Source organism: Lucilia cuprina, chromosome 6, assembly GCF_022045245.1.
Source record: "Lucilia cuprina isolate Lc7/37 chromosome 6, ASM2204524v1, whole genome shotgun sequence".
Classification (NCBI taxonomy): domain Eukaryota; kingdom Metazoa; phylum Arthropoda; class Insecta; order Diptera; family Calliphoridae; genus Lucilia; species Lucilia cuprina.
The window spans coordinates 61,578,236-61,591,685 of NC_060954.1; the positions used below are offsets into that span (position 1 = coordinate 61,578,236).

Sequence of the window (13,450 nt, forward strand, 5' to 3'; positions counted from 1 at the left end):
TTGCTTTTCTATTAATTTTACAGACAGACGGACGACATGATAGACACTTGAATGGTTATATTAAGATTGATTTAGAAATTTTCAATATTTAACAAAGTTTTTATGAAATAATTTCAATAGATAATATTGTCGGAAAATATCATTTTTACCTCTGGATCCTCTTGAATCTTTAGTGGGCAGACTGATAGACTGACAGACAGACAGGCTGACAGGCTGACAGGCTGACAAGCAGATAGACTGACAGATAGACTGACAGACATACTGACTGACAGATTCACAGACTAAAAGACTGAGCGGCTGATGGAAACGAAAATTGGATATTTCCTCACTCGTCCAGAGATTGTCAACATAAAGACAGTTTTATCAAGATACATTTTTCCCCAGGAATGAACTATTGAACACAGTTAAACTGTTGCAACAAGGAAATGTGATATACAGACTGACGGACAGAAAGATGTCGTTCCTACGACAATTCTATAATTGCTTATTCGGCCAAAGATTTTCAACTTAGCGACAGCTTCATGAACTGAAATTTTTGCCCAGACGGACGGACGGATTTCACTGTCCAAATCGATGAAGCCAAATTCATATGACCGTCCATCTTCAAAACACATTTTTGAAAAATTTCTCGAAACACAAACATAATCTTAAATTTTAAATCGAAAAATATCTTATAGTTATTTAACCTTTTCTACAGCACTATCTACGCTGTATGCTAATTTAACTTTTTAAAAATGTTTTCCCTCTTTTTTAAATATTTATCTTATTTTACACTTTCACGAATATACAAAACTTAAATAAGGATAAGCAGGAAATGTAAACATTGAATTATTTAGAAAAGTAAATAAATACTATATACGTTTCTGTTGTTATAAAGAACACATACACATACACACACCCACCTAGAAGGATGACTTCAACACAAAAACACTGCAATATAAATATTTATAAGCAGCAGCAAGCTAAATCCACACAACAAAAGCAACAACTAACTCAAAAGTCAGTTGCACTGCACGTACAAAAAAATTGTTTCGTTTTCTAGTCACTTGTTTTTTCTTGTCTTGTCTTTAAAACAATTTTTATTGAAAATTGTCGACTGCGTGTAAAGACAACAACTTAAGGTTGGTGGGTGAGTGAGTGTGTGAATGGGTGGGTGGGCGTATGGTTAGTGATAATTTTTTGATGTTGACATAGAAGAAGAAGAAAAATAAGAAAAAAAATAGCATAACAATTCAATTACGCCACCGTGTACGTTGAGCATTATGAAAACTGACAGCGTAAAACAAACCATATTATGAGATGAGATGAAAGAACAAACATGTGCATGTGCTTAAAATCATGTTTGTTTAAATTAAAGAAACTTCTTGCATGTCATCATCCTCGTCACTAACATCGTTATTTCAGGAAAAGAAAAAATATATAAATTGTTTATAGAAAATGTTGCCCTCTTCTAGTAGTTAGAAAGTTAATCATATGGTGTGTAATATCTACAAGTAAAATATACAAAATATTTAATTTAAATTGATATACACAGTATGTGTTAGATTTTTTCGGCACGACTGGCCAACACATACATACATTTTCTTTGAGACTTCTGTTTAACAGTTTCCTTTTCACTAAGCAATAATTTTTATTGTAAAAGTGTTTGTTATCTGAATATATGTCGACTTGTTTTTCACAATATGATGAATTTTTTTTAGAAATCACCAATTTCTTATTTCTTCACACACTACATGTTAATTTTGCAAACTTAGTAATTAGAAGAACAACACACACCATACGAACCTGCATGTTGTTGCATGCCAGACAGCATTACTGAACAATGCAACAACATGCCAGACAGCATTACTGAAGATTTGGATCTTAATTATATCTGGGGTCTTCGGAAAATTGATTTCAACAAATAGAGAAACATATTGACATGGGTTAATCGACAGCCTAAAAAAGTCATCATGGTCCATTAAAGTTGTCCAAAAACTTTTCTGAAAACATTATTGGACTATATGAGCCGTTTAGTAGTCCAATATAATTTAGGAGTAGTTCATGTGTAATTTTGTTTTCAAAATATGGAACCATGTTGCGGATAATAAATGGACTATATTTTTTCCATGTATATTTGAATTAGTAATGGGATGGGTAAATAATATCATAAAAATTATAAATGAAATGAAAAACTTCTTACCAAGGTAAAGGGTGCATTTATATGTTATTTAAGGAACATTTTTTTGATGGAAAGTATCTACTGCCGATTTTTTATTTAAAATATAAACGTTCACAGTTTTTGTAAATTAGAATAGTACTAAAGCTTTACTCTATTCTTATTTGAACTATTAATCATAAATTTTCGCATTATTAGGGATCTGCTACTAATTTTTAATGGAAATTGAAGTTGATCACGGATGATATCATTAAGAATGGATCTACAGCCTTGTTATTGTCATATATTAACCACTTATAAGTTTAGTTGATTCGTTAAGTAAAGTCGGAGGACTTCGATTATGAAAGATCATATCGGTCGGTCGGTTTAGTGGTTCATTAAATCTAGACCATAGTCAAGATAACTATTACTTTTAGCTGCCTCTTCTTTTCAACTATCATTGCAACTGCGATTGTTTTCATTGAAGGAGATCTCAAGTCGTGTGCCTATATTAAATCCAAAGTCGAGTTCTTACTCAGAACAAGATCGTTACGTTTCGTCTAATAAATTCTATATGCTTGTGTCCCGTAGTCCAACTACACTATTTGATAAGATCGATATATATATATAGGGAAAATATGTGGAAATGATTACAGATTTTCTCAGTTGGAATGGATCTACAGTTTTATTAATTTCTTATTTAAACCACTATATAAGCATGGCAGATTTGTTAAGTAAAGTCAAAGGGCCGCGATGATTTGTAATTAAGGAACTAAAATCGATTTGATTTTTGTTAGAAAATATTGATTTGTGATGGAAATTATGATTGATTTCAGATTTTTCATATTTTCCTAATTGGAGGGATATTTAAGGAGCTGCTAAATTCATAATAAGCTTGGCAGATTTGTTAAGTAGAGTCAAAAGACCTCGGTTGTAGATGTTCCTTGGTGGAAGTTACGAGTTAGCGTTGTTGAAGGATCTGAAGGATCTATTTATCTCACCAAAACTTTGCAAAAACAAACAACGTAAACTTTATTTAAAATGAAATTTTGAATATAAACATTTTTCTTTTCAAGAGATCCCCAAACAAAATAATATTGCAATTGTTATAACAGCTACAGCAAAAACAACAACAACAATAACTACAATCAACAAAAATATTCAACATTTTCAATTATTCATCATTGTAAAATTGTGTTCATTTAAATGAATTTTTTTTGTTTCTTATATTTTGATTTGTTGTGTTTCTTTTAGCAATTTTGTAAAGTAGTTTTTGGCTGTTTGCCATCTAAATGCCAACATTATTTTCATGTTAAAAAAGCAACATTTTCCTGTTAACCACCTCGACTTCCGTCTCTGAGCTTGTTTCGTTAAACAGTTTTAATATGTCTAGAATTGTTGAATTGGTTTTTGCTCTGCATTTTTCTTTTTTTGAATTTCTTGTTTGAACGCGTGCTATTCTTTTTGTTGTTTTAATGTTACTGTTGGTGGTGGTGGCCTTTTTTTGTTAAATACTAGTTTTTTAACCACATATTGTCGTTTCTTTGTTGCTTGTCATTTTAGGAAGCTTTCTCTGTAGATGGTATTCCTTTCGAAAAAAACGTGTTAAACATAACTTATACTCTCATGTGTGTGTTGTTATTAGACTTTATAGTGTTTTTATGTAAATTTTAGTAGTATGGTGGTTTCTTGATTTACAGTTATGGAAATATTTTAAGGACATTTAATTTTTTTTTTGGAAAATTTGTTAAAAAAATTGCTTATTTTTAATTTAACTTTAAAATGTTTTTGTAATGCTCATTCAAATGATATTGTTATCAATATTCCCATTTGAAAAAATCTTTAATATGAAAATTTTGTTTTTTTTTAATGTAATAATATCTTTAGCCCATACTGTATAGGTATAATAATGTATGTATACGTTTTTTACAACTTTACGATGACGATGCATGATATACATATTTTATTACATTTAGTTTTTATATGTACATATATTCATATTATTGACGATGTTTTTCTGCTTTTTATAGGCTTTTTTTATCAAAATTGTAATTGTAAGAATATAAGAAGTAAAAGTAAAATATTCGGCTATGACGAATCTTAAATACCACCCAAAACATCCTTCATTTGTTAGATATTAGGATATTAAGAAAGTTGGCTTATTATTAAGAAATACATGCATATATGCTACATGTTAAGGTTTAGCTAAAGATCTTTGGTTTCATGAGCATTCTTGTTCGACCTCACTTGAATACTCATAAAACATCCTTACTAATAGGTCAAAGTAGAATGCATTGGAGTGCTCGGTCACTGTCGTTCCCACGACAATTGGATCTTCGCTCCGGAACGACCCGAGTCATACTCGGCCAAAGATTGTCAACCCAGCGATAGCTGTATTAACCGAAAGTTTTTTCCCCAGGAAAGAACTATCGGCCACAGTCGAGCTGTTACAACAACAACAACAACAACAACTGGTCACTGTCAATTTGGAAATCATGCAAGACCCATAGGTTATTCGTATAATGATTTTTGTAAAAGCTCCATAATCCTTCTCACTATTTAACTTGTACTCTTTGAGTTTTATGTAATATTGAAATGGGAAATATGAAAATAAGCATATAGAGCCCGGATTAAGTTTAAATCTATAAGAGGGGAGAGACTAGTTGGTACTTTTTCGTATTTCAAAATGCACTTTTTTGAATTTTATATTATATTAAACCTAGAAACATGAAATTTGAAATGTGGAGCCTGGAATATATAACTATATAACTTTTTGATACTTATTCGCTCTTCAAACGGTACTTTCTTGACATTTTATAGAAACAAAAAACTACGAAAGTATTTTTGGTACTTTTTTGTTATTTAATTGGTAATTTTTTAATTTGTTATAATAATGAAACTAGAAACACAAAAAAAAAACGAGTATAACGATTGAATGATATTCTATAAAAAGGTACTATTGAAAAGTACCATTTCCTTTAAGAGCTCCTCAGTTGAGAACACGCTAAGTCCAGAAATTCTTCATCAATAGAGCTGAATATTTGCGTCTGGGCTACTCTCAAATAGTACTTATCTTGGTGAAAATTTCATTCAAATCGATTTTTTGAGTTAAGCAACTTGACACGAAATTTCCATATATGTCAAATTTCCGCTTAACATACGGATATGGTAGGATCTTCTTAGGTTATCATTTAAACTACAATAAACATACATATGTATACACTTGTGTTGTTCCATAACCGATATGTTACAAACGAAATAATAAAATTCAACTGCATATTTTTTCTGTTGGCGGATATAATAAGGAAAAGGAAAGCATTGTAAGCGTGTGTGGTATGTAAAGTGTTTAGTATTTACGAGTATGTAATATATTTTGTAGTCACTTTACATGGCAACACAATATTCATGAATATGCAACAATTGTATGTCTAAATGTAGTTTGCAATAGGAAATAAATATATACCTATATAGTACATTTTTCCACTTAAATTTCTTTAAAGTTTCTTTGCATTTCAATTTTCTGCTTTATTATTCAATATTTTTTGGAATGCAAGTTTTATGTTTAGTTATACCCTACACCACTTTAGTGTCAATCGGCATAGAATGTATGTCTGTCTATGTAAATTTTGTAACCAAACTTCGGGTTAATGGTTAAAATCGTTCCGCTATTTCACTTAGTCTTAAAACAACTGAATAGAGCTTTTGAGCTCATTTAAGTTAAATATATTCATAAATATCATTAGAAGTCATGACATAAATTTGATAAAGAAACGATATTCTTTAAATATGATACTTATACATGACTTTTTTTTAACTTATTACAGATTACTTCCAGAGAAGTTAAGTTACCTTTCTAGTGCGCATAATGCTTTGATATTTTATTTGTGGGGGATTTTGTTCTAACATACATAACTCTTATCCAATAAAGTCTTATTAAATTTCACAACAATTTAATAAAATAAATAACAAAAAATTTGGTTTAATTAAATTCATACCTAGTTCTACGTTGACAATATTTTATGTATCTGTATCAATTACCGCAATGACCTTGTATTGATTTCAATTTATTTTTACACAATTTTGGCAAATTTCCACAAATAATTGAAGACAAAATAAAGACAACAAATATAAAATGAAAGAATAAATGAAAAATAAAAAAAAAGCATTGAACAACACTCAATTATGACAAAGTCCAATTATGAAATCATTTACTGTTTCTCGACGTTTAATATTTTCACACAATCATTGTACATTTAAAAAATGATTCATTTAGTCACAATTTTATTCTCTTTTTTTAAATGTTTTTTTTTTTTTTTTTTGCATTTAATGTTGTCATTTCTTAGCATTTAAACAAATTTTTAATAAATTTTACAGTTTTAATTTATATCAATGACATTAATTTGTAAATTTTTTTTCAATCTTTTTCATTTTAGATTAAAAACAACAAGCAACGTCAACCTCCCCAAAATGCAACGTTCTAAATGACGTCACGTTTTTTGAAAATTTATCAAACCGTTCTAGTGGTGGACGGATAGCAGTGTGTGGCAGCGGAGGTTTCATTCTATAATTTTTTCCTGCGGAAAATCATTATAGAAAACCCATTGTGATATTTTTTTTAGTTCATTTTCGTTTTAAACTAATAATACTAAAAGTACGTTTCAACTTTTAATTGCAACATAACTTTTATATTCTGAAAAAAAAACGCAAATAATTAAGTTGTATTTTATGGTTTACCGCTAAAAACACTTAATTTTCATTTTAAGTTTTTTTTTTCTACAATTATTTTTTTACGATTTAATTTCCATAAATGTAAACGTGGTATTCATTTACTTAATTTAAAGCAACGAAAAAAGACAATTTTTAACTACAAAGTAGCAAAAATCATTGAAAGAGAGCAAGAAATAGAATTACCCTTGGTGGCTAGAGAGAAGATATTTTTTTGGAAAAAGGGAGGCTTTATTTATGTTTGTATTCAATACAGTCGCCATGTCACATGGGGGCGGCCAGGAATGTTTGTAATATTTCCAGCTGATGAACTCATCTTGATGACATACGGTGCTGCTATACCTCGTATAAGTCCACGACCAACACTCGATTGCCTGCGTGAACCTCAAGTACCAATTGTTATACCTGCCCGAAGTTTACCTCCCCCCTCTTCATCGTCGTTAGCCACGTTACCAGCAGCGGCACCATCGACAACTGTATCGGCCCCAGCAACTACGTCCAGCAGTTTTTTTGCACGCTTTAGGGGTGATCAGCAGCAGCAACAACAACAGCTGCAGCAATTACAGCAACAGCAAGAACAGTTGTCATTAAATATATCGGGCGAAGAAATTGATCAATATCCGGTTTATACTCCAGAACCTTTAGCACATAGACTTATACACTCCACTTACGAACGTCCCGTATTACCCACAATTTTAGAGAGACCTTCACCCACTCCTTCACCTACGCCAATTCCATATACAACACCGGAACCGCCTTTGACTCCTACACGTCGCAGTTCTAAAACATCATTGAAAAGATCAACACCCGTACTACGTAGACCGGAAGCACAACCAGCAACACCTCCTCAGTTGAGAACATCTATGTATAATGATTTAAATATGCGATCTTCACAACAACAACACCAACAACCAACTTCTTCTTCCCGACCAACTTTAGAACGTTCAACAGCCTTACGTGAATCTACCCCCTTGAGATATAATGAAGATCCTGGCATGGCCATGGGTGCTCATCTTTATCCGCCCATACAATATCCTACCGGAACTTTTGAACATCCCAGTCGAGAAAGTAGTCCCAGTATACTAGTCGAACCACCCGAAACAGATCCCACAAAACCTCGTTTGGGTCCTGGTTGGGGACGTCCCATGTCGCCCATGGAACTACCACCTGAACCCTCTACGTCACAGAAATCTCCCTCTAGTAAGTCGCGCATGTTAAGACCTAAACTACATATACCACTTGGAAGACTGGGTCGTTCATCGTCCAGCGATCACAAAGAATCTCATAGACTGCGAGAAGATTTAGAATTACAAGTAGAAAATCCCATATTTAATACAGAAAACTTAAGACAACTAAACTTTGATGCTTTTTTCGATTCCGGTGAACCTGTCTACAAGCTGCAACCAAAAACACCAGCCACCGCACCCATGGACGGCTCAACGGGTGCCACTTTACCGCCTCTAGATAACTATGCCGGAGTCTATGATTCGCCGCGTAAAAACCGTAATACCTCATCGTCGGGTGGACTGTTTGCCCGTTCGCCCAAAGAGGATAAACTTCTTAGTGCACGTTCCAAAAGTACCGAACAATATGATCCCATAAGAGAAGGACGAGCCTCATCTGTAGGTCCGACCGCCGGTTCCGCTAGTGTGGCTAGTGGGGGCAGCGGTGGTGGCGGCGGCAGTACAAGTGGTGGTGGTGTGCCCCAGAAAGGTGACAGGTGCCCCCAAAAAATACTTTTTTACAAAAATCTAATCTCATTGTTTACAGCTTGACAAAGTATATTTATTAAATAAACATTGCCTAACGTTTCTACTCTCACTCTCTTGCCGGTGTTGTCACATGTGAGAGAGTGGGAAAATAGCAATGGATCTGTTGTCTTCTAACATGTTTTGAAACAAAATTATTAGAAAAATAAGTAAAATGAATGCCGCTAACATTTTCTATTTTTGTTTAAGTTAAAGTTTGCTTTAATTTTTTATGCTTTTATATTAACATTTTTTTTTCTCTTTTGTGTGTGAAACTGCACTTAAGCAATGGAGAAGAAAGTCAATGGACATGTATATAGGCTTTCTCAAATATCAATCAGTAGAAAAGTTCATAGATGTATCGATAGTCTAGTTCATAGATTTGTCTTTAGACTGGTCCATAGTACAAACTACAAGAATATATTTGATCTAGACATTAACATAAACATTCCCTTTACATTGATGTAAACTTTGACACTAATATAATCACTTATAAGGACATTAACATAGACGTGAATATAAACTTTAAAATAGTCATTGACATAGACATAGAAAGACATTGATATAAATTTGAAGACGACATTAACATAAATATTGTCATTGACATAAATATTGACATAATATCATTTAGATGTCTATCTTACACATTGCCATTAGCAACATTGACATTTTTATTAACAAAGAAGGTTCATAGATAGTATAAACTACAAGAAAATAATTGATCTAAATCTGGATAATTGATCTAGATCTGGATAATTGATCTGGATATAAACTTTAAAATAGGCATTAACATAGAAATTGACATAGAAAGACATTGATATAAACATTTGAAGCAGACTTTAACATAGACATTGACAAAAACATTGACATAGACATTGACATATACATAGACATTGACATAGACATTGACATTGACATAGACATTGACATTGAGATTGACATAGACATTAACATAGACTTTGACATAGACATTGACATAGACATAGACATTGGCATAGATATTGACATAGACATTGACAAAGACATTGACAAAGACATTGACATAGACATTGATATAGACATTGACATAGACATAGACATTGACATAGACATAGACATAGACATAGACATAGACATAGACATAGACACAGACATAGACACAGACATAGACATAGACATAGACATTGACATAGACATTGACAATGACATTGACATTGACATAGACACTGACATAGACATTGATATAAATTATATGTTATCTTACACATTGCAATATAAAAAGCATTGTCATTGACATTAATATAATATTGTATGTAGACATAAACATAGTAATGGCATTGCTATGGAAATGACTCTCTTCTAGATATTTATGAGTTTAATGTAGATGTTATTATTGAATTAGATATTGATATAAATTAGATGCCATATAAATGACATTATATGGCTGACATATGTAGATATTGATTTACATTTGAAGCAAACATCAACATAAACATTGACATTGATATAAATTAGATGTTATCTTACACACTGCCATATAAATAGCATTGTCATTGACATTTACATAATTTTTTATGTAGACATTAACATAGAAATGACATTGTCATAGAAATGACTCTCCTATAGACATTTGTAAGTTTAAAGTTTTTTGAGTAAAAGTTATGCAGTGCGGTTTCACTTTAATACTAAACTAAACTTTATTCTGTCAGTATTATTTTATTACTTTCTACTAAAAAAAACATTTTATAATAAAAAAATGTTCCTTTAATGTTTTGTTGTTGTGTTTTGTGTGCGCGTGTTTCTCGCATTACTTTAATTGCTTTCAAACTTCTTGCTTCGTTTTTTGTCGTTTATTGTATTTTATTTCATTTCATTTCAATTTTCATCTCCGGGGAAATTACATTGTATAGAAAACAGGACTTAAAAACAAGCCCCTTTTAAATTATTTAACCCCGTTCATATTAAAAATGCATTAAAAACACTTATCCGCCTGTCATTTAGCGTCAATAAATGTCAGTCAGTAAAATGAAAAAAGCGATAGAGTGCATGAAATAAAATTTTATTAAAAAAGAATAAAAACGGTAAAAAAAACTGACAATTTGCACAACATTCAGTGTGTTCAATATAATAATAATAAGTACATCAAAACTAATTTAAATTCTTGTTAAAAATTTTTTAGTTTTAAAAATCATTAATTTAAAATATTTTACTACAAATTTGTTTTAAATGACACACGAATTCAAGCCCAATTGAATATTTAATTTATAATATAATTTTAAGTGTACCTATTATTTTGTACACGAATGTTTGCTGTACATATAAAGTTTCTATACATCATATAGGGACACCTAAATACACACATGAAAAGTTTAACTATTTAGTTACAAAACTCAAAACAAATATATTTTTTTTTTTGGGAAAAACTAAACAAATATCACGGAATACCATCGAATTCAAACCTCAAAATGTTTTATTTTTGTATGATTTTCTGACTCTAAATTAGAGTTTTTATTTTAATTTATTTGTTTTAATGTTTGAAAAACTTTTTTAATTTAATTACAAAAATTTTTAGAGTTTGTTTTTTCTAACAATTATTGTTGTTGTGTTAGTTGCTGATTTTATAATTGTTAATTTTGTTTTCAATTAAAAAAAATGATAGATTAATTATTAAAATTTATACGATGAACTAATATTGTGTTGTGTATTTTTTAAACATTTAGATTTCTTGGGAAAATCTTCAAGTGGTCCAAAAAGTCGTAATTTCTTTGGGTGGAGGGGACCACGGGGTGGTTCCCTTAGCCCACAATCTAGTATGGCGTCCTATAATGGAGTGCTTAAGGATTACGGTCACAGTAGTTTAAATGAGGCTTTTAAATCCCAAAATAATGTCAACTTTAAATTGATTAAAACTGGTAAGTGAGCGATATTTTGTTGAATAAAAATTTTAAAAACATAACTTACATTTTAAGTTTGTAATAAAGGCCTGCACAGGACAACAATTTGATAAAATATATTGCCGCATTATTGTTGTCTTGTGCAGCCCTTTAGTTTATAATAAGTAAAAGTTTAAAGATAACAAAACATGATTTCTATATCAATATATTAAGGTTCGATATTTTATCTTATTTGCTACTTATATACATGTGGCCACTTTGCAACATATTGATAGAAATCTCGTGATGATAATAAGCTCATTATTGGAAAACTGAAAGTCATTTGCAGTCAGTCAACGTCTTCTTAGTCATTGCAAGTAATCAAGCGTACAATTTTTTTTTTCGTTTCGCTTTCATCTCATTACCACACACATGCACAATAACTACAACTCCCACAGCTTCTACTAATGCCATTCACATTTAAAGAGATTTATACAATAAAAAACGGGGGAAAACTACATAAACTGGTTACATAATCATCATTAGAAGAAATAAAGTAAAAACTAAAGCATCGGTAGGCAGGGGAAAGGTAAAAGGAAACTGACGACACAACAAAGAAACTATTAAAATGTCAATATTGTGATGGGTTTAAATGGCAATAATGGTAATTGTTAATAATGAACCGAGTGCAGGCGACTAAAACCTGTCAGTCAAGTCTGCCAATTGGGCAACAGAATGGTATATAGAAAAGCAACAAAAAAAGTTCATTAGGTGGTGTATAAGTAAATTTGTATTATTGCTGCTCCTGCAACTATAGAATGGCATGACGCTCATTAAATGCAAAAAAATCATTGAGGCATTATAAATCAAATACTGGAAAATGTAAAACTCCTACTCTTTTGTAGAAAACTGATGAAAGGAATAAAAAATATTGAGATTTTGATTACAAATCAATTGATTTGCTTGAGTGAATTGTGTAATTATTGTAAAATATTTACAAAATTTATCAAATTTTTTTTTACGGAAAGTAATTTTGTACCTACTTGTTTCTGTTCATGTATTTGTGGCGCTATTATAAAACAAGTGTGATTGATCATATGATAACCTACACTTATATTAACAAAAAAAGGATTTTCTATTATTTATGTACAATTTTATTGTGTTATTAGAGTTTATAAGTGAATTTAGACCTTCATGTCATTTTCTAAAGGATCAAATGTCATGGGGGCTAGGATCAAATGAGTCCTGATCATTACAAAAATTTACAGTTCTATAAGTTTTGTAATATAACATTTAGCATAGTTATGAGCGCAAAAGTCCAATTGAGGGGTACAGTTGTATGGGACCTCGGCGAACCAATTTTTAATACTGTTTGTTCTTGGGTGCCAAATTTTATTAACAACACGGAGAGACGGACATAGCTAAATCGACTTAGAAAGTGATTTTGAGTCGATTTAGCTGTTTGTCCTAAGCTGGGTGTAGAAGCAATATTTTTGGATGTTACAAACATTAGCACAAACTCACTATAGTGATGTAAGGTATCATTTACTATTTAGTGAAAAATTTGTAAATTATAGTCTTTAGTGAAAGTTCAACTTTGACTGTTTCAATACGTATAAAAAATGGATTCACTATAGATCTAGCTGTAGTTTTCAACTTTTGTGAAAAACTAAGCTTTTAGCTTAGTAAATACTGTGCTTTTAGTAAAATCTTGAGCCCTAAGTAAAAATTTTAAATTTTCGTGAAAATTTTTGTGTTTTTAGTATAAAAAAATTGAGCTTTTAGTAAAAAAAAAAGTTTTTTTTTAGTGAAAAACTGAATTTTTAGGGAAAAATTGAATTTCTAGTAAAAAATTTATTTTTTTTGCTTAAAATGTTTTTTTTTTGTTTTTTTTTAGTAAAAATTTGAATTTTAGTAGAAATTTGGATTTTTACAATAATATAGACTTTAGTAAAAATTTTAAATTTTATTAAATGAAAAAATTTAGA

General features: G+C 30.8%; 1 protein-coding gene across 1 annotated transcript in view; it reads left to right on the forward strand.

The window, feature by feature from the left end:
• Window positions 1–13,450, forward strand: part of LOC111680042 — a 116,343-nt gene that overhangs the window by 38,921 nt on the left and 63,972 nt on the right. The window contains exons 3-4 of the mRNA XM_046955145.1: window positions 6,571–8,575; window positions 11,310–11,501. Coding sequence (XP_046811101.1) covers window positions 7,147–8,575; window positions 11,310–11,501 — 1,621 coding nt within the window. The 5' untranslated portion in view covers window positions 6,571–7,146. The remainder of the gene's footprint in view (window positions 1–6,570; window positions 8,576–11,309; window positions 11,502–13,450) is intronic.